The sequence below is a fragment of the Lissotriton helveticus genome, chromosome 1_1 (assembly GCF_964261635.1).
Source record: "Lissotriton helveticus chromosome 1_1, aLisHel1.1, whole genome shotgun sequence".
Lineage (NCBI taxonomy): Eukaryota > Metazoa > Chordata > Amphibia > Caudata > Salamandridae > Lissotriton > Lissotriton helveticus.
In genome coordinates, this window is record NC_136057.1 from 1,317,612,306 (window position 1) to 1,317,636,778 (window position 24,473).

Consider the following 24,473-nt stretch of genomic DNA (forward strand, 5'->3'; position numbering starts at 1 on the left):
AAGATCAACCCGGATAAGACCGAGGTATTGGTAATTCCATCTACCACCTCACCCTGGAGTGATCTGTACTGGCCTTCAGAGTTAGGACTAGCCCCAAAGCCAAGTGTGAACGTAAAGAGCTTGGGGATTAAATTAGACTGTGATCTGTCAATGTGCAGCCAAATATCTTCCGTTGTGGGAAGCTGCACGAATATTATCAGGCAACTGAGGAAGTTAGCCCCCTTTCTCTCTCAATCTATGATGCGCTCAATTGTAGCAGCGACCGTCATCTCAAGGATTGACTATGGAAATGCCCTTTATCTTGGCCTTCCTAAAACTCTGACTAACAAGAGTACAGGTCGTGATGAACGACGCCGCACGATTGATCTTTGGATTACCTAGAAGAACGAAGGCCTCCCCTCTACTACTGAGTCTTCATTGGCTCCCTATTAAAGAGAGGGTTGAATTCAAGAGTTTATGCATAGCCCATAAGGCGGTTTACGGCCATGCACCTGTCTACATTAAAGACCGCTTGGAGGTGTATAGCCCAAAGAGAACACTTAGATCATCGGACTACCAGTTGCTGGTCTGCCCCCGTTACAAATGAGTAACTAAGGGAGGGAGAGCCTTCTCCGTATTGGCCCCTCAGCTATGGAATAAGCTGCCTGAGGGGCTACGCAGGGAAGTGAATCTTCTGCGGTTCAGAAAACTGTTGAAAACACTGCTGTTTGGTAAAGTTCTGAGCGCAATGTAAACTGGTAGCTGTGTCTTTCTGATGTGTTGTGCCAAGTTATTGTAATAACATCGATTTCCGAGCGCTTAGAGACCTGTAGGTGATTGGGCGCGTTACAAATCCAAATTAACAATAACAATAACAATAACAATAGTGGGGCACAAGCCTGCACCCAAGCACATACAGGTAATTACAGTTTACAGAAGAAAGGAACAAAGCAGGGCTATTAGGCAAAAACTGAGGGTTTCTGTGAATTACAGTGAGACAGAAAATTCAAGAAGCACCTTTACATATACATAGTACATAATATACGTTCTGCTTTCACAGACTGTTCTCTCCGGGAGGATCACATACCGACTGACGCGGGTCTCTCCTCCATTCCCACCCGATCGATCTGACGCGTCTCTGAAAGCCCCCGTAACTGGGCAGCTTCACCGGCCATCTCTTCCTACTCGCATATACGAGTACGCCAGGGTTATTGTTCCCTAGGCAATAGAGGCTAACATTTATTAGGCTTCATCCAATTGTCCTGATGATGATCCCCATGATTACTTAGCGGGATCGAAACGCCATCGACCTCTATGTGCACCCTATACAGAACGTATATTATGTACTATGTATATGTAAAGGTGCTTCTTGAATTTTCTGTCTCACTGTAATTCACAGAAACTCTCTAATATTTAACATTCTCCTGCTTCTTTGAAAAAACCTGAATCCTCAATCCAGTGTTAACTTAATTCTGTGATCTGACAAAATTCAAGTGATTCAATATGTCCTATCAGCGATTTCTCAGCAGCGCTCTAATCACTTTCGAACACACTGGTGAAAAAATAATCTAAAATGGAGGTTATATTAGAGGGCATGGTGGGCTGACAGTTGACTTCTTAGTGAGTCATGCAGACTCTGTCAAGGTTGGAGCCCAACAGAAAAACGTTTTTAAGTCAAAATCCTCAGACTCAAACACTACATGCACAGTATGTGAACCTACAATAGTTTCAATACAAAACAATGATGCTCTTCACTTGTGAATCAAGGCCCATTTCCTGCCATAGCAAAGGTAATAGCATTCTAAACTCTGAATAACATGTATGGTTTATGACACAAGGCTTGCTTATTTGCAACAATTATAAACCAAGCTATTTAACCACAACCACATTGCAAAATCCTCGGCCTTGTGGGTATGACTCCAGCCTAATTTCTTCTTTAAAATAATTTTAGAATGGCATCTGTGAGGTATTAGACAGTATTGTCTCAAGTCGATTTAGCTATGCAATCGTAATAACATGGAATTCTACCTTTTTTTCTCCACAGTAATAAACAAGTCTAACAGCAAGCTTATTAGCACACTTCTGATGAATACCATTTTATTTGGCAACACATTTCTTTTCTGTGGCATATGAATGTGAAATGATACAACAGTGTGTGTCCATGATGAGTGTGATTTAGTTCAAAGTACCTGGTGCTGAATAAGGATCCTACCATGCAGTACTTTAAGAATAGCTCCTGGATTATAAAAGGCAGAGTGGTGAAGTTCTTGGGCAAAGTGTTAGTAGCAATGAGGGGTTTCATGGACTGGCTAGCAATGTGCAGGAAGAGCACTGAAAGAAATCATGTTACTCCTGCCATTTGGTCATTATCTTGCATTATGCAATCATTGCATTTCTGGTTCCACATTCTCAGTCAAAGACTTGCTTGTTGTATAGATTCAGGAGTTAGTAATCTTTGTGAATGAACAGGCTGAAGAAACCATTATCAATGAAACCCCAATTTGATGAAACATCAAGTTGGAATAAATTCTAAGCTGATTAATTCCTAAAAGGACAGAATACTGAACACTTATGCAGAGCTCTAAAAGTAAATATTCCCGAAAAGGCTAAAATCTTAAACATTTTCTAAAACAAATCAAAGTAAACACAGTGCAAGTGCAACAAGATAAGTACCGGAAATATTTCAGAAGTAGTAATTGTGGGGGGCAGGGAAGGGAGGCATCATGGGAGTGTGGATAAAGAAGGAGGAATGATAAAACCAAAGGACAGCCATCACAACAAAAAGTAGACGATGAGTGTTCAGTAACTCTATTATAGAGCTGAAAATATTTTAGAGGTTCAAATTCCTGTCTGCATCCAGACTAGTCAAAAAGAAACTACAAATGCAGCCTAATTGGTTGAAAAAAAAGCCTTCAAAATTGGTGTTGCACTCTAGTTCAATGGTACCTGTAATGACCTGCTAAGCTCCTCTCTTTCTTCATCTCTCTCTCTCTCTCTCGCTCTCTCTCTCTCTCTCTCTCTCTCTAGTCCCAAAAAGTTTGACGATGGTACCAGTAGCATAGGTTTTACAGAATCTTCCACTCCTGTTTTGAATTACAAATCTCTGGGAGCAAGAGGATTCAACTTTTTGGGGAAAACACCAGTATTTAAGTGGGATGGAGGCCAAAAAAAGATCAACGGTTGTTTTGTGTTCTGGTTTGGCAGTTCAAGCTAGACTGTTCCTACTGGAGCAGGACCAAGGTTAAATTGCATGTGTTACAGCCTAATCGGATGTGGCATGGTGGGGAAAAAAGTACAATGGACTCTGATGCAGTTCAGCGTAATTTCTAAGGGCCGACATTAACTTGGGCATTCCATCCATCACTTTTTGAATTCTTAATGGTAACATATGAACTTATACTTAATGTAATTTCTTATCAGCTTCTGCTTTTTTTACGAACCCTTTGCTAATGGGTGCACCTTTTTCAAGACTAACATTTGCAATTTACTTTTTATGTAGAGATTGAGCAGTTTTATTTAAACATGGTTAGAAATGCTCTTTACTAATCTATGACGGATATAAAGGGTTCAGTTATCAAACAGATACCTTGGGGTTTCCTTTTCTTTCGCAAACACGATGTGACATATCTCTCCAACTCCCGTAGTGTGGAAGGTTTTAAAGTCTCAAAATCAATTTCAATTTCATCAGGATTGGAGTTTTTCAAGGATGGTTCTCTCGACTGAATAATATGAACCACCCGCCCGAGTTTCTCCCCTGGCAGTTTATTAATATCCAGGCTCAGTTGTCGTTTCTCCTCATATGACATGGGTTTACACTTCTCCTCTTCTTCAGATTCGTAGGCAGGAGGTGGCTTGGTATTTTTTACTGGCATCGGCTCCTTTTTACAACTGAAAGGGGGGGAAAAAAAGTTATATGTAATAGTAGAAAAGTAAGAATGGTGAGATATTACTACTTCCACTTTATGGTTAAATTACTATGGGATAATACACTGAATGTTTTATCTTGCAGCTATTCAATATCAACAAGAGAGGTAGGGTATAGACACTCCTGTACCCCAGTAATATATATTGTAAACAACGAAGGAGTGACTAAAGTGCAAAAGAAAAGTGACAGTTCAAAAGATTCCGCTGTGTGCCACACGCGTGATCAATACTCACACGCGTATAGTGTACCCAGCGGAGCAGTCTCAATGTCCCTACGGGGGCCCAAGCGACTGTATTCAACTGGAAGAGAGTCAGGGCGCTTGCTGGTCACCCTATAGTGGGTGGAGGGGAAGAACCTTAATTCTTAGAAGGACCCTCACTCACCACTAGTTGGTGACATGCTTCATCATCGGGTCCCCGCTGGGGTGACCGAATGCCTCCCCAGCGTGCTACGACGCCTGATTACAGCGGAGCAGGATGTGGTGGGTGCAACAGTGCCCAAATTAGGAAGTGGCTAATTGTGATAGTGCAAAAGTGAATTAACAATTAAAAAATGCAAAGGTTGTGCCTTTAGAATTTTTTTTAATAATGGCCAGCCCGCATTGGTTAAAAACAAAGTGGACGGACTCCCAAGGTTCTTAATTAAGGAACCGGAATCCTAGATCAGAAGTAAAATTTGGTCGACATGTTTCAGCTGTTTATGTTGCGTATAGCTCAGCTTTCTTCAGGAACTATATCAAAAGTCCTCCGGTGGTGTGCGCGCGCTAAGGCGCACCCTCCCGTGAGGCTCTAAGTGTGAAAAAAATTATATACAGTGCCAGGAGACGGAAAAAAATTCCATCAGCACCACACTACACGCTCTGGTAGGGGTGGATTGAAATTGGGAACCTGTAGGAGAGAAGGGACAGAACAGGACCACAAACACATAAACATGAAGGAGAAGAGTTAATTTCTTCTGTGCAAAATTGTAATCAACATTGGTTTCACATATGTGTAGGTCTAGGCATCATGCATAATTTATGTGACACCAATAAAGGGGTGCTACCTTAGATTCCTTCATTAGTTGCATCTAAAATAGCCACAAGGACCGGCCCGATGAATGGGTCCGTGTCCGGAAAATGCTCGATGATCATTAGGGTCGAGCAATATCCCACTCGGTTATAAAGCGGTGAGATTGACAAACCACAGTGATAGGAGGGTATGAGCAAGTATATCCATAAATGTTTGATAAACCACAAACACACACATAGAGGAAAGAACCCTCTCATAGCGTAAGAGATGAAAACCAGAAGGGGTTAGCAAGCGAGGGTATCCGTAAATGTTTGGTAAGCCACGAACACCCACATAGGGGAAAGATCCCTCTCACAGCGTGAGAAATGAATACCAACAGGAATTCGTGAGCAGTAGAAGGTTTTTTAAAATTTTAGTAACAACTCACTTCCTAAGTGAACAGATTGTGCCCCTTCGGAAACGACAGCGTGGGGTGACTTCACGCGGCGTTTTTCTACCAGAAATGAGAAATAACAATGCAAAGGGTCATTAGAATATAATAACATCGCGTTATAAGAGCTCGCCTCGGTTAAAGAGCTCGCCTTGATGGTAGGGATAGAGTTTTGCTTACTTCTACGCCCGCGGCTCCCCTCCGTGTACCTACACGGACAGCGGCTGTCTCCCGGGAATACCGAGAGAAAGGACACCTGGTCAGTTTAAATGCCTAAGGTTTCTAATTGGATGCGCCGGCCCTCGTGGGTGCATGACGTTGGAGAGGTCCAGCGCGCACACCGCGTCTTAAAGGGATAGGCTTCTGAGCAATGGGAGACGATGTGATTGGTTCAGAACTACCACGTGAGAGGCGGAGGATCAAGAAATAGATCAACATTACGGCGCTCATAGTTCCAAGGTCGGGGGTTCGAGTACAGGTTGTATCACAACCCGGACCCCGTCCTTAATCAACTGACAGTTGCAAAATAAGTCACAACGAATGTCTGGTCAGAGAATAATATGTCTGGTCAGAAAAAAGAATAAATAATAATAATGACACACCCACAATAGTGAGTTAGGTCCCTCGCCCCATTTTACCATTTATTTATCGCTGGACGCTGTGGGGTGTAACAAAGAGAGCATATTAAATGCACAGATCCCAAGTTTGGGTATAGGAGTAAGGGATATTAATGGCCATTTGGAAAAGTAAGAAGGTACCCACCCAGAGTAAGTGGTATATGTGGATAGGGACCTAGAAGTGTCTTTTCGCATGGTGTGAGCTGGGTCCCTAGACTAGGGGCAAACGAGCTCAAGCTGGTGTACATAAAAAATGTTCAGTTTTATTAGACTCATGTTTATGCCCGTCAGCGTAATACACTACCCCATGGTATGTCTTCATTGAGGCCTTTTGTGTTGGTGCCTAGGCGATACACCCAACGCTGTTCCTTCTCGAATAGTAGGGACTCTGAACTGCCCTCCAGGTGTTCCAGGATAGTCCATTCGAGATCGTTAGGTGTATGGTTGGTTTGTAGGAAATGTGTAGTGAGTTTCGCCGTTGCCTTTTTGCAACGAATGTTGCTCCGATGCTCACATATTCTAGTTTTGACACGTCTGGATGTCATCCCAACGTATTGTAACTTGCATCTACAGGTGATCAAATAAACCAAGTTTGTTGTATTACAATTGGTGTGGCTGCGTTGTACCCAGCGTGTGCCATCCGTTAGGTTCAGAAATCTGGTGTGTGAAGTCAGATGGCAGATGCTGCAGTTACCGCAGGGATGATGGCCCGTTACTGGTGGTAGCCCCCAAGCGTTAAGAACGCTCGGTGGTTGGTTGTGATTGTTCTTGTCTCTTGGTCGTGTGTGGACCAGAGAATCTTTTAAACTGGTAGACCTTTTGTAAGAAAAGCGTGGTTTTCGCCAGTGTGCCTTATTACTGGTGATGATTCTCCAGTTCCTGGATATGCATCTGCTCACTGCGTTGGATAGTGGATTAAAAGTGGTGACATGTGAGGGGGATCTCGTTCCTTTCTGGAGGCGGGTTGTCCTCCAAAAGAGCCTCCCTTTGTTGGTTCCGTGCTCTCTTTTGGCTGGTATTCAGGATCCTCGACGGGTATCCCCTTTTCTCCAATTTATTAGTCAACACACTTGCCTGTTGTTTATATGTAGACAGAGTGCTACAGTTACGCCGTATTCTTAGGTATTGCCCATACGGGAGATTTTCCCGTAGGGCCCTGGGGTGGTAACTGGTAAAGTGCAACAAGTTGTTTTTTGCTGTCGGTTTTGTAAAGGTTTTTGTCTCTAGTCGGTTACCTTCCCTCTTGATGGTGACGTCTAGGAACGTGAGCTCGTCCCGAGAGTGTTCATGAGTGAACCTCAAATGATCATCACACGTATTGATCCAGGCATAGAACTCGAGTAAAGTGGGTTCGTCTCCTTGCCAGATCATGAACACATCATCTATATATCGACGCCATACGGTGATGTTATTACCGTATGGGTTCGCAGGGTTCAGGATGTGTTTAGACTCGAAGTCGTACACGTAAAGACCCGCTACTGATGGGGCAAAAGTGCTGCCCATTGTTGTTCCCGTAGCCTGAAGGTAAAGTTGGCCTTCGTATTCAAAAAAGTTACGTTTAAGGGCAAGGGCAAGGGTGGCGCAGTCAACTACAAAATCCCGGGTGGTGTTAAAATCCCACACTTCTTGGTCCAGCGCTTCCTTAACCACTTTAATAGTCTCATCCTGCGGAATGCAGGTATACAAGCTCTCGATATCCATCGAGACAAGGAAACAGGGTGCAGTCGGTAGAGAAATTGTGTTAAGCAGAAATAAAAAACTCTTGGTTGGATCTCTCCAACGTCATGCACCCACGAGGGCCGGCGCATCCAATTAGAAACCTTAGGCATTTAAACTGACCAGGTGTCCTTTCTCTCAGACAGCCGCTGTCCGTGTAGGTACACGGAGGGGAGCCGCGGGCGTAGAAGTAAGCAAAACTCTATCCCTACCATCAAGGCGAGCTCTTTAACCGAGGCGAGCTCATATAACGCGATGTTATTATATTCTAATGACCCTTTGCATTGTTATTTCTCATTTCTGGTAGAAAAACACCGCGTGAAGTCATCCCCACGCTGTCGTTTCCGAAGGGGCACAATCTGTTCCCTTAGGAAGTGAGTTGTTACTAAAATTTAAAAAAACCTTCTACTGCTCACGAATTCCTATTGGTATTCATTTCTCACGCTGTGAGAGGGATCTTTCCCCTATGTGGGTGTTCGTGGCTTACCAAACATTTACGGATACCCTCGCTTGCTAACCCCTTCTGGTTTTCATCTCTTACGCTATGAGAGGGATCTTTCCTCTATGTGTGTGTTTGTGTGTTTGTGGTTTATCAAACATTTATGGATATACTTGCTCATACCCTCCTATCACTGTGGTTTGTCAATCTCACCGCTTTATAACAGAGTGGGATATTGCTCGACCCTAATGATCATCGAGCATTTTCCGGACACGGACCCATTCATCGGGCCGGTCCTTGTGGCTAGTTTAGATGCACCTAATGAAGGAATCTAAGGTAGCACCCCTTTATTGGTGTCACATAAATTATGCCTAGACCTACACATATGTGAAACCAATGTTGATTACAATTTTGCACAGAAGAAATTAACTCTTCTCCTTCATGTTTATGTGTTTGTGGTCCTATTCTGTCCCTTCTCTCCTACAGGTTCCCAATTTCAATCCACCCCTACCAGAGCGTGTAGTGTGGTGCTGATGGAATTTTTTTCCGTCTCCTGGCACTGTATATAATTTTTTTCACACTTAGAGCCTCACGGGAGGGTTCGCCTTAGCGCGCGCACACCACCGGAGGACTTTTGATATAGGTCCTGAAGAAAGCTGAGCTATACGCAACATAAACAGCTGAAACATGTCGACCAAATTTTACTTCTGATCTAGGATTCCGGTTCCTTAATTAAGAACCTTGGGAGTCCGTCCACTTTGTTTTTAACCAATGCGGGCTGGCCATTATTAAAAAAAATTCTAAAGGCACAACCTTTGCATTTTTTAATTGTTAATACACTTTTGCACTATCACAATTAGCCACTTCCTAATTTGGGCACTGTTGCACCCACCACATCCTGCTCCGCTGTAATCAGGCGTAGTAGCATGCTGGGGAGGCATTCGGTCACCCCAGCGGGGACCCGATGATGAAGCATGTCACCAACTAGTGGTGAGTGAGGGTCCTTCTAAGAATCAAGGTTCTTCCCCTCCACCCACTATAGGGTGACCAGCAAGTGCCCTGACTCTCTTCCAGTTGAAGACAGTCGCTTGGGCTCCCGTAGGGACATTGAGACTGCTCCGCTGGGTACACTATACGCGTGTGAGTATTGATCACGCGTGTGGCACACAGCGGAATCTTTTGAACTGTCACTTTTCTTTTATCTTGCAGCTACTCATGACACAGTTAAGCACTGTAGAGGGTTTACACTGGATACCATGTGGGCTTTGTTTGAGGTCTCAAGAGAACTATAGCACCCGGAAATAAAACTGTGCAATATCAGGCCACGCATTTTAATCCTACAAAGAACCATCTGACCAGAGTCCATAAAACATGCTGTTTCATTATGAAGAATATTTAATTAGGTTATTTTTATAATTACATTTCAAGGCCAAACAAATGGTTTCCTTGCTCATTAATTGCTTTCAGTAGCTAGTTCCACTGTACAGTATCTCCATAGAGTGAATCAAAATCACAAGCAAAAACAATTATCAAACAGAATGTGAATCATAGGTGCAAAAGCGTACAAAAACTAGAACAGAAACAGGTGTATATTGAAAAATATTCACTTTTTATCTTGAAGAATCAGATCAGGGTACTTAAAAATACAAACAATGTGACAAGAAGGTAGCAGTATAAAATTTAAAGCCTTCACTGTAACAATTGTCAACACTTTTCTTCTTAGTGAAGCTTAAACGAATATCAGAAGAAAAAGCGTAGGTCGACATTTCGGTCTCCACTTTTTCGTTGACAAGACCATCTTCAAGACTGACAAGTATTATAGTTGTTGACCCCAGAGTTCAAAAAAGTCATGTGACTCAGCTGAATGTCTTCTCTGATTTATGACCTGACGTGTAGCCTGGCCAAGAGACACGTATTCAGTGTCTTGTGTGCTAGTAAAGTGTTATACCAAAGTCGATGGAACATGGAGCAAGATAGTGACGCTTGCGGCAGAGTAATTCCAGTTATACTGTAAATCTTGCTGTTGCCGAGCGTTTCGTTTCAATATTGAACCAGAGTAATAACTCAGTTTCCGAGCGTGCTTATTTGCTCGTCTCAGATAGCTCAGTTTGTGCTTGCAATCTCTAATATCCTTCCGCTTTCGTGAACTTGGGCAGCATTAAATTTTGCATGCAAAATTGAATGCTGCCCAAGTTCACGAAACGCTCGGCAACAGCAAGATTTACAGTATAACTGGAATTGCTCCGCCGCAAGCGTCACTATCTTGTCCAGACTGTAATGATCTATGTTGAGAAGGACTAACCGTCTGCTCTGGGCCAGATCCGTAGAACAGCATCTACTACAGTCTATGAGCCAAGGTACAGGTAACAAATATGTTAAGGAGGTTTTAAATGCATGCAAAAGAAAGTAGTCTCTAAAATGTCAAATTAAAGGATAGAGTGGTGCTAAGTGTATTAAAAATGTTATGGTCTGAGGTCAATATGGTGGATTGCTGAACATGCTTCAGAAAATGAAATTGTGAGGAAACGGGGTACTGGTAACTCCATGATTCTATTATAACCACAGGCATTCCCAAATTATTAACCACTGGGAAACTGGTGCAAAAAAAAAAAAAGGGAGTAAGGTTACTCATATGTATCGTAGTTTCCCCAACCAATAAAAAGTGTTTTACATGTCATACGTCCTGTTGTTGATGCAAGGAAGGGGCAGCTTTTAGAATAACTTGTTATGTACTCAGAAGAGAATGGGTGCACAAAGATAAAACTAGAGAAGCTATAAAATTGACAACATTACTACCAAGGTATCTATTCAAATGAAGGGCACAGCATTTTCAGCCATTGTAAACTGCACTACACTTTTGTATTTTGTACGAACACTAACTTTTCAGGGAGAAAATGAAAGAATTGACTTACCTGTAACAATGTTTCTTTAACCTTAAAGCACCCCAGGCCAAAGTAAAGTCAGAATGACCCACTAGGACATTCACAGTTTCATTTGCCGAATAAATCTCTTCTAGACTGACATACTTTGCGGTACATTTACCCTTGTGAGGAGGGTCAAAAGGAACCGGTGCTAAATAAATGTTTAAGAAGTATTTCACCTTCCATTACTTTCCTTGTTTCAATATGCACACAGTAGTGTTTAATGAACTTGTGTTTTGAAAACAGTGTTTCTGCCATGCATCTGTCTTTCCAATGAAACATTTGACATCAATGCCATATTTGCGACTTTCTTTCCAGCGGCATGTGCTTTTGGTTTTACCTCCAGGCTATTTGCCACAGTATGGAAAATTTGTATTGCCTGAACTATCCATGTAGAAATCGTTCCTTTAAGTTCCGAAGTCCTAATGCTTGTGCTGTGTGAGCTACAAAGGACTGTTTTTGTCTTATTGACATCTTTAATCTTCTTTTGACCTTTCTTACATCCAGCCAACGCACAAGTTACTACTTGTGTAACGATATATCTGTAAGAGACATTAGTTAGTATTAGATTCCTTATCTTGGAATATGCCCAGGCGTCAGACTAGATCCGGAAACTTTTGCGTAGCAGTACCCTTGCGCGTCGGTAGGCGTCGTCTGCGGCTCCGCGTCCGTCGTCGGCGCCGTGATGACGTCGGAGTACTTAATAGCCACCTCCGCGTGCCGACGTCAGTTCTTAGGCATAGCTTTTCCGCGCCAGAAACGCAGAGCCATGTTAAAAACCAACACTGGTGCCATTGAAACTAGGGCCCTGAAAGGGGGTAACCCTAACCCTAGATATCGGTTCGCAGAACGGGGAGGATGGGTGGGTCGGTAACTAATGTCTCTTACAGATATATCGTTACACAAGTAGTAACTTGCGCATCTGAAAGAGACACGTTAGTATTAGATTCCTTACCTTAGAATAGATACCCCAGCAATACCAACCCCGGTGGTGGGTCTGCGAACCAATAATCACACCAGAAAGTCCTGGAGGACAGAACGGCCAAAGAAGCCATCCCTCCGGACTTGGCTGTCCAGGCAGTAGTGTCTTGCAAACGTGTGCAGCGATGCCCACGTAGCTGCCTGACAGATGTCTTGTAAGGGCACTCCCCGGCCCAGGGCAGTTGTAGTAGCCGTGGCTCGAGTAGTGAGCCCGCAATCCAACAGGGGGCTCCTTTTTAGCCAAGGAGTAGCATGCCTGGATACACAAGATGATCCACCGGGAGATGGTCCTTTGTGCACAGCTTTCTCCTTCTTAGCGCCCACGTAACCAACAAAGAGTTGGTCATCCACCCGGAACTGGCGTGTGCGATCCAAGTAAAATGAAAGGGCACGTTTTGGGTCCAGACGGTGGAGCCGCTCTTCCTCTTTAGAGGGATGCGGTGGCGGGAAGAAGGTTGGCAAGGTGATAAGACTGCCCGATGTGAAAGGCCGTGACAACCTTGGGCAGGAAAGATGGCTTAGTACGCAACACCACTTTGTCCTGATGGACAGAAAGGAAAGGTGGAGTACAAGAAAGGGCCTAGAGCTCACTCACTCTCCTGGCAGAGGTGATGTCAACCAGGAAAGCAGTCTTCAGAGTAAGAAGGTGGAGAGGACAGTTGTGAAGTGGCTCAAAGGGAGCGCACATCAGAAACGTAAGAACCAGGTTCAAGTCCCACTGAGGCATCACAAACGGAACAGGAGGGAATGTGTGTGTGTGATGCCCTTTAGAAATCTATTTACAATTTTTACAATAGGGGACTTGAACAAAGAAGGTTGATCAGGCTGCCTAAGAAAGGCTGAAAGGGCAAAAAGGTAGCCCTTGATAGTGCCCAGAGAATAGCCCTGCTGGGCAAGAGAAAGAAGGAAGAGAAGAACCTCAGAAAGAGGGGCAGCAAGAGGATCCACAGCCTTTGCTGTGCACCATGCCACAAATCTGTTCCACCTGCAGGCGTATACCTACTTTGTGGAGGGACGCCTGGCTGCCAGAATGACGTTAGAGACTTCAGGAGGCAAGACAAATGACCTCAACTGTCGCCGCTCAATCTCCAAGCATGGAGGTGGAGACTGGACAGGTTCGGGTGGAGGACCGTCCCCTGCTGCTGCGACAGAAGGTCCTCCTGAAGAGGCAGACGAACCGGGGGATCGACTGACATACTGAGTAGCTCTGGATACCAGTACCTTCGTGCCCAGTCCGGAGCCACAAGGATGACTTGTGCCCGGTCGCGCCTGATCTTCTTCAGCACTCTGGGCAGAAGTGGTATAGGCGGAAAGGCGTACAGTAGACCGCAGCTCCACTCGCGACGAAAAGCGTCTCCGAGCGAGTGCCGCCTTGGAAATTCCAACGCGCAGAACTGATGACATTGCGCGTTCTCTTCGGTGGCGAATAGATCTAACTAAGGCTCTCCCCATTGCTGAAAGAGGCCTTGCGCCACGTCCAAGTTCAGACGCCATTCGTGATCCATCATGCACCGACGGCTGAGCTCGTCCGCCCTGGCGTTCAGAGAACCTGCCAGGTGTTGAGCCACCAGGGTCACGCCCTGGTGTTCCAGCCATTGCCAGAGGCGCAGAGCCTTCTGGCAAAGGGTCCACGACCCCACCCCGCCCTGTTTGTTGCAGTACCACATGGCGGTGGTGTTGTCCGTGAACACCTGCACTACACTCCCCCGGACAGAGGGGAGGAATGCTTTCAGTGCCAGACGAATCGCCCGTAACTCCAACAGGTTGATGTGGAGCCGGGCCTCCGCCGGAGACCAGAGGCCTCTGATCTCCGCCTCTCCCATGTGGCCTCCCCAGCCCTGGAGGGACGCATCCGTCACAACTACGTGCTCCGGTTGGGGAAGGGAGAGGGATCTGCCGCTGACCCAATCGAGGTCCGTGAGCCACCACTGCAGCTGTCTCACAGTGTACTCCGAGATCAGGACGTGGTCGGATAGGTTGCCCTGATGCTGGGCCCACTGAAACTTCAGGTCCCACTGCAGAGCCCGCATCCGCCACCTGGCGTGATGCACCAGCAGGATGCAGGAGGCCATCAGCCCCAGAAGCCGCAGCGTCAACCTGACTGAGACTCGGGATAACGGCTGAAAGATGGGAATCAGAGCCTGAATATCCCGGACCAGCTGTTCGGGTGGATAAACCCGAAACCGCGCCGAGTCGAGAACCGCTCCGATGAAAAGGAGCTTCTGAGAGGGGCACAGGTGTGACTTCGGCACATTGATGGAGAACCCCAGCCAGTGCAGGAGATCCAACGTAGTCTGGAGGTGGCTGACGACTGTCTGGGGCGAGCCCGCCTTTAACAACCAGTCGTCGAGGTAGGGGAAGACTGAAACCCCTAACCTGCGCAGATGAGCTGCGACCACCGCCATCACCTTTGTGAACACCCGTGGGGCGCTGGTAAGGCCGAAGGGGAGCACGGTATACTGAAAGTGCTCGTGGCCTAGCGTGAGCCGCAGGTAGCGCCGGTGGGCCGGCAGGACGGGGATGTGGAAATAAGCGTCCTGCAAGTCCAACGCTACCATCCAATCTCCTGGGTCCAGGGCAGCTAGGACCTGAGCTAGTGTCAGCATCTTGAACTTCTCCTTCCGGAGGAAGCCGTTGACGTTCCGTAGGTCCAAGATAGGGCGTAGGCCCCCTTTGCCCTTCTTGGGTACCAGAAAGTAGTGGGAGTAACAACCACACCCTACTTCTGGCCCAGGAACGCGCTCGATGGCCCCCTTGGCCAAGAGGGCTGTGACTTCCTCTTGCAGAAGTTGCAAGTGATCCCCCGACACGCGGTGGAATTGCGGTGGCATGGCTGGAGGGGTCGCCTCGAAGGGGAGGGAGTAGCCCCTTCGGACAATTTGCAGCACTCACTTGTCCGACGTGACAGTGCGCCAGTGGAAGAGGTGATGGCGAACCCTGCCCCCCACTGGCGCCACATGGGCCTGAAAGCACAGACTAGGAGGGTTTTGAGGCAGGTGCTGCGGGGGAAGGTGTGGACTGGCCTTGCGGTTGTCCCCTACCGCCGCTACGGCAGTCTCCACGGCCGCCACCGCGCTGTTGAACATTCTGCGGTGCGTGGCTGCCGGCACGTGTGGGGGAGCCCCTTCCGTGGCCACAAAAGGAGCGAAAGGCACCCGATTGCTGGCGTGGGGCCGAGAGGCCCAAGGACTTGGCCGTAGCCCTGGAGTCCTTAGAACGCTCAAGCGCATGGTCTGCCTTGTCGCCAAAGAGGCGACGGCCATCGAACGGCATGTCCAGAAGAGTGGCCTAGACATCGGCCGAAAAGTTGACGGACCTCCACCGTCGTTGCCATCGCCCTGCCCAGTGAGTCGGTGGTATCCAGCCCACACCGGATGGAATATCGCGCTGCATCTCGACCCTCCGCAAGGGCTTGGGTGAGTTTTGCCCGGACCTCCTCCGGACATTGTGGCAGCACGTCCGCGACCGTGTCCCACAGGGTGCGGGTGTAGCGGCCCAAGAGGCATGTGGTATTGACTGACCGCAGTCTCAAACTCAGGGACGAGAACACCTTCTTCCCGAATTGTTCATACCTCTTGGATTCCCGATCGGGCGGAGCCGCCGGGAATGCGGTCTGGGAAGTGGAGGCCTGGATGACCAGGCTCTCAGGGGTGGGATGGGTAGACAAAAAGCAAGGGTCGCCCGGGCCGGGCGGTAGCGTCTGGCCACGTTCCTATCCACAGGCGGACCTGTGGCGGGCTTGGACCAAGTGCCCACAAGAACGTCAAAGAGTACCTGAGACAACGTGAGCATTTGGAACTTCTTCCGGAGGAAGCGGTTGAGGGCCTGAGGTCTAGAATAGGACCCAGGCCGTTGTCTTTTTTGGGCACAAAAAAGTAGTGGGAATAGCAACCACGACTTACTTCTGGCGCAGGGACCCTCTCGATAGCTCCCTTGGCCCAGAGCTTGCCTGCGGTTTAAGGACTTTAGTGAGGAGATTAGTCCTCACAGCCGCGACGGGGAGCTCAAGGTGTAAGGCCTTGGCCGCCCGCGTCAACACTACACTGTAAGCAGCCCCCGCCTCCGTAGCCACGGTGGGAGGGGAGACAAATCCAGTGTCTGGCGAAGTGTCAAGTCCAATGGCCTCCCCAAGCTCATATGTCCAGTCCTGTTGAGACTGGCACTCCTGTGCCAGAGGGTCCACAGACCCCTCCCAATCACCTTCGTCACCCATCTCCTGCATTTCAGGGTCAACAGATGGGGCTGGTTCGTGGAAATCGAAATCTCCAAACGACGTCGAGAGCGGCGCTCAGCGGCGCCGGACCGAGGATAGGATCGGGGACGCGTCCATAGCAGGCGCCGGGGGCGACACCCGCAGGGCCGGCGCCGGTGAGGTTGACCGGCGACGACCCGGATCCGGAAGCGGATCCAGGGAGGACCTGCGGTGCCGGGACCGAAGTCGTCGGCAGCTCCGGGGCCGAAGCACCCTACGGCGTCGGAGCCGAAGCACCCGACCCGCTAGTCCCTCCAGCCGGGGCGGTTGGGCCCGGAGGCGGCACGGAACCCGGCTGAGAAGGGAGGGACCTCATGTCCATGAGGTACCGCTCGACCTCCTCTGGCGTCGGGTCATGCCCAGGGACCCGAAGGTGTGGGGCAGGCGGCGACGTCCGCGACTCCATCGGAGCCGCGTGGGTGGTGTCACCCGAACCCCCGGCCGCATCGCACGAGAGTCGGGGTGGGTCGGAGGAACGATGACGTCTCTCCGACCGCTCATGCCTCTTACCTGAGGACTTGGATCCTGACGACCGATGTCCACTCCCGGAGCTGCCAGGGCTCCGACCCCGCGACCGGTCCCTCGACCTCCTGTGGGACCGGGACCTGGAGCGGCGCGGGGCCGACTACCGGAGCTCAAGTCGCTTGCGGGACCGCTCCCGCCTAGCTTTAGACGTCAGGGCCCGGCAGTCAGAGCAGGTGCGGTCGTCGTGGTCGAGGCCTAAACACTTGAGACACCGGCGATGGGGGTCGGTAACCGACATCAGTTGGTCGCACTTGGAACAGAGTTTAAAACCCGGGCATCCCTACCGGCACCGTTGGAGTCGAAGACTCGAGTAGAGAAATGATCAAAAAGATCAAAATGTTTAATCAAAAAAGACTAAGGGGTAGAGCTTCTCCGGATCTGCGCTAGTTGGCGTGGAAAAAAGAAGAACTGACGTCAGCGCGCGAGGGCGGCGTCTAAGTACTCCGACGACGTCATTCCGGCGCTAACAACGCCGACGACGGACGCGGAGCCGTGGACGACGCCTGCCGGCGCGCGCAGGGGTATTGCTACGCAAAATTTTCCGGATCCAGTCTGACGCCTGGGGATAATCTAAGGTAAGGAATCTATCACTAACGGTTCTCTTTCAGATAAGTATATACAAGAGAGTCTCTGAAAGAGGGGCAGAAGGGGATCCACAGCCTTTGCTGTGCACCATGCCACAAACTTGTTCCATCTACAGATGTATACTGTTTTAGTTGAGGGACACCTGGCTGCCAATATGACATTACAAACTTCGGGTGGAAGGTCAAAAGCTGTCAACTGTTGCCGCTCAATTGCCACTCAAGGGGGTTGAGGCTGGACAGGTTCGGGAGAAGAACCGTCTACTGCTTCTGCAACAGAAGATCCTCCTGAAGGGGCAGTCTGATCGGAGGATGGATGGCCATGCTCAGGAGCTCGAGTATCAGACTCCTCGTGCCCAGTCCGGAGCCACAAGAATGACTTGGGCCCGGTCGCGCTTGATTTCCCTGAGCACTAGGGGCAGAAGTGGTACAGGCAGAAAGGAGTACAGGAGGCCGCAACTCCAAGAAAAGTGTTGCCGAACGAGTGCCGCCTTGGAAACTCCAACACTCAAAAATGCTGATATTGTACATTCTCTTTGGTGGCAAACAGATCTAATCAAGGCTCTCCCCACCACTGAAAGAGACCTTGCACCACCTCCGAGTGTAGACGCCATTCGTGATCTGCCAGGCACCGACAGTTGAGTTTGTCACCCTGGCATTCAGAGAACCTGCCAGGTGTTGAACCACCAGGGTCATGCCCTAATGTTCCAGAAATGTCCAGAGGCGAAGAGTCTCTTGACACAGGGTCCACTACGCCACCCAGCCCTGTTTGTTGCAGTACCATATGGGGGTGGTGGTGTCGGTGAACACCTGCACCACTTTCCATTTGAGAGAGGGAAGGAATGCTTTCAGTGCCAGGTGGATCGCCCAAAGCACCAAAAGGTCGATATGGAACCCGGACTCTGCCAGAGACCAGACGACTCTGATCTCTGCCACTCCCAGATGGCCGCCCCATCCCAGAAGTGACGCATCAGTCACCACTGTGAGATCTAGTTGGGGAAGGGAAGAGGGATATGCCTCTGACCCTAGCTTTGTTCTTTGGCCAACACTGCAATTGTTGTGCAGTTCCCTCCAAGATCTGATGTACTCGGTAAGACTCTCCCGGTGCTTCGCCCACTGGAACTTCAGGTCCCACTGCAGAGCCAACATATGCCATCTGGAAAGATCTACCAGCAGGATGCATGAGCCCATGAGGCCCAGCAGCCTCAGGGTCATTCTCACCGAAATCCGGGATAGAGGCTGAAACATCGGTATAATAGCCTGAATATCCTGAGTGGATAAGCCCAAAACTGCACTATGTCCACAACAATTCCGTTGAAGGGAAGCGTCAGAGGGAGTCAGGTGTGACTTCGGCACGTTCACAGTGAACCCCAGCGAGTGCAGGAGGTCCGCCGTAGTCTGGAGGTGGGAGACCACAGCCTGGGGCAAGCCAGCTTTAAACAGCCAGTCGTTGAGATAGGGGAAGACTGGCACCCCTGATCTGTGCAGATGAGCTGCGACCACCGCCATCACTTTCATGAACACTAGAGGGATAATGGTAAGGCCAAAGGGGAGCACGGTAGATTGAAAATGCTTGTGGCCTACTGTGAACAGTAGGTAGCTTCTGTGGGCTGGCAGGACGGGAATATGGAAATAGCCGTCCTGCAAGTCCAGTGCCACCCTCCAGTCTCTAGGGTCGAGGGCAAAGAGTACCTGAGACAACGTGAGCATTTGGAACTTCTTCCGGAGGAAGCGGTTGAGGGCCTGAGGTCTAGAATAGGACCCAGGCCGTTGTCTTTTTTGGGCACAAAAAAGTAGTGGGAATAGCAACCACGACTTACTTCTGGCGCAGGGACCCTCTCGATAGCTCCCTTGGCCCAGAGAGCTGAGATTTCCAGGCGGAGACGCGCCAAATGATCCTCTGACATACGATTGAAAGACGGTGGCATGGAGGGAGGAGTAGTCTCGAAGGGGAGGGAGTAGCCTCTTTCGGACTATTTGCAAAACCCACTTGTCCGATGTGATGGATTGCCAGTGGGGGAGGTGATGGCGAAACCTGCCGCCCACTGGCTGTTGATGGGCCTCAAATGTCGGACTAGGAAGGTTTGGAGGCAGCAGCAAGGGGCAGGGTGGACTGGCCTGCCTGCTCGTTCCCAGACCCAAGACGTCGCTGGGTCCCACAACCACGCAGAGGCTGGGCAGCTTGCGAGAACCGGTGGCTGGACTGGGTCGGACATGGCTGGATGCACCTTCCTTAGCCACGAAAGGGGAGAGAAGCAGGCTGGAGTGGTGGAGAAGGAACAGCGAGGCCCAAAGATCTGGCCGTAGCAGAGAGTCTTTAAAGCGATTGAGCACAGAGTGCTTTGTTGTGAAACAGACGACTGCCATCGAAGGGTAAGTCCAGCTAGGTTGACTAGACATCCCCCAAAAAGCCAGATGTCTTCAACCAGGTGTAGCGCCTAAGTGATACTGACGTAGCAATAGTTCTGCCCAGTGAGTCGGGGTATCCAGTCCACATCTTATTGTGAATTTGGCTGCGTCTCTCCCATCCGGGCAATGAGGCAGCACCTGCACAACCATATCCCATATGGTGTGGGAATATCGGGCCAAGAGACATATGGTATTCACAAATCACAGCGCCAAGCTGGAGGAAGATAACATGCGCTTTCCAAGGTGATCCAGCTTCTTGGATTCCCTATATGGGAGAGCAGAAGGGAATGCCCCCTTTGAAGTAGAGGCTTAGACCACCAAGCTCTCTGGGGAAGGGTGCTGGGTGAGGAAAACTGGGCCGGGCGAAGGCGGTGGGCAATCGTCCTTTCCACAGAATGGGTTCAGAAGAGGATGCCGCTGAAGCACCTCTATCAGGAGGTTAGTCTTGACAAACACTGAAGGGAGCTTGAGGCCCAAGACCTCGGCCGCCCTTCGCACCACCACAGCATAGGACGCCCCCTACTCCATAGCCACGGTTGGGGGAGAAAGCATGCCACGGTCTGGAGAAGTGTGCCGACCACTGGCGTCACGGAGGTCCTCTCTCCAGTCTGGTTATTCCAGCTGATGTGCTAAAAGGTCCTGTGACCCCTCCCACTCCTCATCACCATCGTCTATCAGATAGGGAACACCAGGGATGAACAGGGGAATAAAAGTACCCTCCGGCATTGGTACCGATGTCAACAGACGTCGATCCGGCTCCATGTTGAAGTCAAGGATGAGGCTGGGGTTGACGCCGGCTTTAAAAGCTATAAAAATAGTAATGAGTTGCAGCTAGGAAATGTTCCCTTAACAACCATTTACCCCTCATCTTCAATTTTCCTATGTGGCCAACCCCTTCCCACATGTGTTATCTGTTAAGGTGGCTTGAAGGGACAAGTGTTATGAAAAATCTACCTGCTGTAGTTTTTGTTCAATCATTTTAGTTTTATGTTGACTTTGCTTGTTACAATCACTAGATCCATGCAGTTCCCTTGTTTGAGATCATTGACTGTTTACCAATTATCGAACTGGACTTGTATTTAGGATCAAATTAATACAAAATACCAACAAATCCAACAGTTTCATTTCCATCCTCATGATTAGGGACTGAAAATATCCAGTACATTTTAATCTGCTCCTGAAAAGCCTAACCCTTATTTCAATTAGCTAGGTAATTGCTCTCCTCTCATCATTATGTCATAAAAAGTCTTCTCTTCTGAAAAGAGGATTTACTTCTACTGGTTACTGTGAACCCTAACCAATAAAGCAGATTCACAACTGCATGTTTGTGTTCATCATCAAGTTGTTGAGGTAATGGTGCACATGCATGGTCTGGGGTCTATACAATTGCCAATCAATGTTCCTTTTAATTTTTTTCCTTTATGTGCGGCAATAAAGGGTGCTTCGTGCACTACAGTCAAGGCTGCGTGCACTGAAGACTAGCAACAACTTTATATGCAAGCATGTGCCGTGCGCGAGCTACCAAAATCAGTGGCTTAGCAAGGGTACCATCGGCCCTAATCTAAGCCAAAAAAAACTAACCTCCCCTTTTCTAGCCCTAGCTGTGGCCAGAAGTGCAGGGCCTGGCCTCGATCAACACCAAGTACAGGGATAATTTTACATTTAGGATAAAAACTGTTTTTCGATTTTAAATTTAAAAAATGATATATTTTGATTAAACAAATTATATATTCAAAGAATTCACATATCGATTAAGGGGACTTTGCAAAGTGTTTAAGTACATTTTGTAAAATTAAAAGGCCAACTGACTTCTTAATGGGAATGAAGCAAGTACAAATCTTTAAAAAGCAGCACTATCAAATATTGAGTTCATGGTATATATGGTATGTCTCCAAGACGAGCAACACACTGCTGCCATAGCGCCACCTGTTTTGGCGCACGTGCAACAATCTTTTTTAGGGGCCCTCCAATAACCTCATTCTCTATGGATTCCCTCACTACCACCCTCCAACAGTGTACTGATCTCTCAAGTGCCCCTCTCACACACCATTAATTTGTTGTATAGCACTACTCATACCAGTGTTGGGTGTCAGAAATCTTTACATTGCACACCTACATTATACAGAGACAATCAATCGTGTGTAAATCAGTCTATAGAAAATGTTTCAAAAGACAATGAGGATTAACGGATATAGGAATCACATGTCATCGATACTAGTTGGCATTATATTTGAGTGTTTGGTCTGGAGAAGCAAAAAACTCAGGATTTAAAACTTACCCCAGTGGTTGGGATTGACCCCAGTGGTTAGGGTTAGCATTACTAATAAGACTCTGTGGGATATATTTACAAGCCCCTATCACCACAGGAAAGTCACTTTTAACTACGTTCCTGTGGCGTTAGGGGCTTCACCTTATTTACAAGGCAGCGTTAAGCCATTTAAGGAGGCTTAACGCCGCCTTGTAAATGAGGTCCCCTTTCACACTATACGTAGCGTGAAAGGGATGATCAATGGGTGTTGTGGTGGGAATTCTGCCGGGACACCCATTGATTTTGAGATTGCCCTCTATGTACAAGGGTGGCGTACATAGGAGGAAGCGCGAAAATTAAGACCAGGGAAAACCTAGCCTTAACATGGCAAAACGAGGAGAAATTTTTATTTCCCCTCATTTGTGCTGTTTCTTTGAGTGCCCAGTTGTGCAGCACAAATAGAAACAGTAAAATGCCATGAATGATTGTTTATGTGCAGGAAGGTTGTCTCTTCCTACACAAACAATCATTTAAAAAAATGACCATTTGCAACTTCTATGTGTGCTGCACAATGCAGCACACAGAAGTTACAAATTGCCATTTGTGATTGTTTATGTGCAGGAAGGGACACCTTTACTGCACATAAATAACCATCCCTTCAACACGGGCACCCTATGGTGCAAGGGTGCCTGCGTTGGCACTAGGCAGCTACTTTAGCGCCATCGCTAGTGGAAACGCAGGGGTGCACGGAACCTTTGTAAATACAGTGCATCCCTACGTTTTCCAATGGGGGAGCGTGGCGTTAGCATTTTGAGTTTAACGCCACATTCCGCCATTCCCTTGTAAATATACCCCTATTTCCGCCCAAACAAACCATTTTTAGCAACATTAGGATAATGAAAGCAATGGAAAAAAGCATAAAGTTAAAACCTATACAGAAGTTTGCAAGCAGTGGTGTTGTCTGTGAACACCTGCACTACTCTCCCCATGACAGAGGGAAGGAATGCCTTCAGTGCAAGTCGGATCGCCCTAAGCTCCATAAAGTTGATATGGAGTCGGGACTCCGCTGGAGACCAAAGGCCTATGATCTCTGTCTCTTCCATGTGGCAACTGCATCCCAGGAGGGACGCGTCCGTCACCAGTGTGTGCTCCAGTTGGGGAAGGGAGAGGGATCTGCCATTGACCACATCGCGATTTGTGAGCCACCACTGCAATTGTCGTGCAGTGCCCTCCGAGATCTGGGAGTGATCGGATGGATTGCCCTGATGCTGTGCCCACTGGAACTTCAGGTCCCACTGCAGAGCTCGCATATGCCATCTGGCATGATCCACTAACAGGATGCAGGAGGCCACCAGGCCCTTTAGCCGAAGGGTCATCCCGACCGAAACCCGGGATATAGGTTAAAAGATCAGAATCATAGCATGAATATCCTGGACTCGCTGTTCGGGAGGATAAACCAGAAACTGCGCAAAGTCCAGAACCACTTTGATGAGTAGGAGCTTCTGAGAGGGAATCAGGTGCGACTTTGGAACGTTGATGGAAAACCCCAGCAAATGCAGGAGGTAGGCCGTAGTCTGGAGGTGTGAGACGACTGCCTGGGGCGAGCCCGCCTTCAACAACCAGTCGTCGAGATAGGGGAAGACTGGAACCCCCGATCTGATGAGCTGTGACCACTGCCATCACTTTCGGGAACACTCGAGGGGCGCTGGTAAGGCCCAAGGGGAGCACGGTAAACTGAAAATGCTCATGGCCTACCGTGAACCGCAGGTAACGCTGGTGGGCCGGCAGGACGGGGACGTGGAAATAAGCGTACTGCAAGTCCAACGCCACCATCCAGTCTCCAGGGTCGAGAGCAGACAAGACCTGAGCTAGCGTCAACATCTTGAACTTCTCCTTCGGGAGGAAGCTGTGACGTCCCTGAGGTCCAGGATAGGATGCAGGCCCTTGTCCTTCTTGGGGACCAGAAAGTAGGGGGAATAACAACTAAGACCTACTTCTGGCCCAGGAACGCGCTCGATGGCCCCCTTGGCCAAGAGGGCCGTGACTTCCTGCTGAAGAAGCGCAAGATGGTTCCCTGACATGCGGTGGTACCGAGGTGGCATGGCTGGATGGGTAGTCTCAAAGGGGAGGGAGCAGCCCCTTTGGACTATTTGCAGCACCCAGCTGTTCGAAGTGATGTTGCGCCAGTGGGGGAGATGATGGCATATTCTGCCGCCCACTGGCGTTTGATAGGCCTAAAAGGTCAGACTAGGCAGGTTTTCAAGTGGATGCTGCGGGGGTGGAGGTGGACTGACCCGCCCGCTGGCCCCCAGAACCGCTTCAGCGGTTCCCACGTCCGCGCTGAGGTTGTTGCGCCAGCCTGTGGCTCTTGAAATAACATGTTGGGGCACCCCTTCCGTGGCCACGAAAAGAGTGAAAAGCAGAATGCGGAGGAGGCAGA

General features: G+C 48.6%; 1 protein-coding gene across 7 annotated transcripts in view; it reads right to left on the reverse strand.

Annotated features, from left to right (window-relative positions):
- The window catches only part of BRD4 (bromodomain containing 4), a 1,377,132-nt gene that overhangs the window by 570,018 nt on the left and 782,641 nt on the right, over window positions 1-24,473 (reverse strand). For all 7 annotated transcript variants that reach the window (XM_078681876.1, XM_078681852.1, XM_078681859.1 and 4 more), the window contains one exon: window positions 3,566-3,867. In XM_078681876.1, the coding sequence (XP_078538002.1) occupies window positions 3,566-3,867 (302 nt within the window). The remainder of the gene's footprint in view (window positions 1-3,565; window positions 3,868-24,473) is intronic.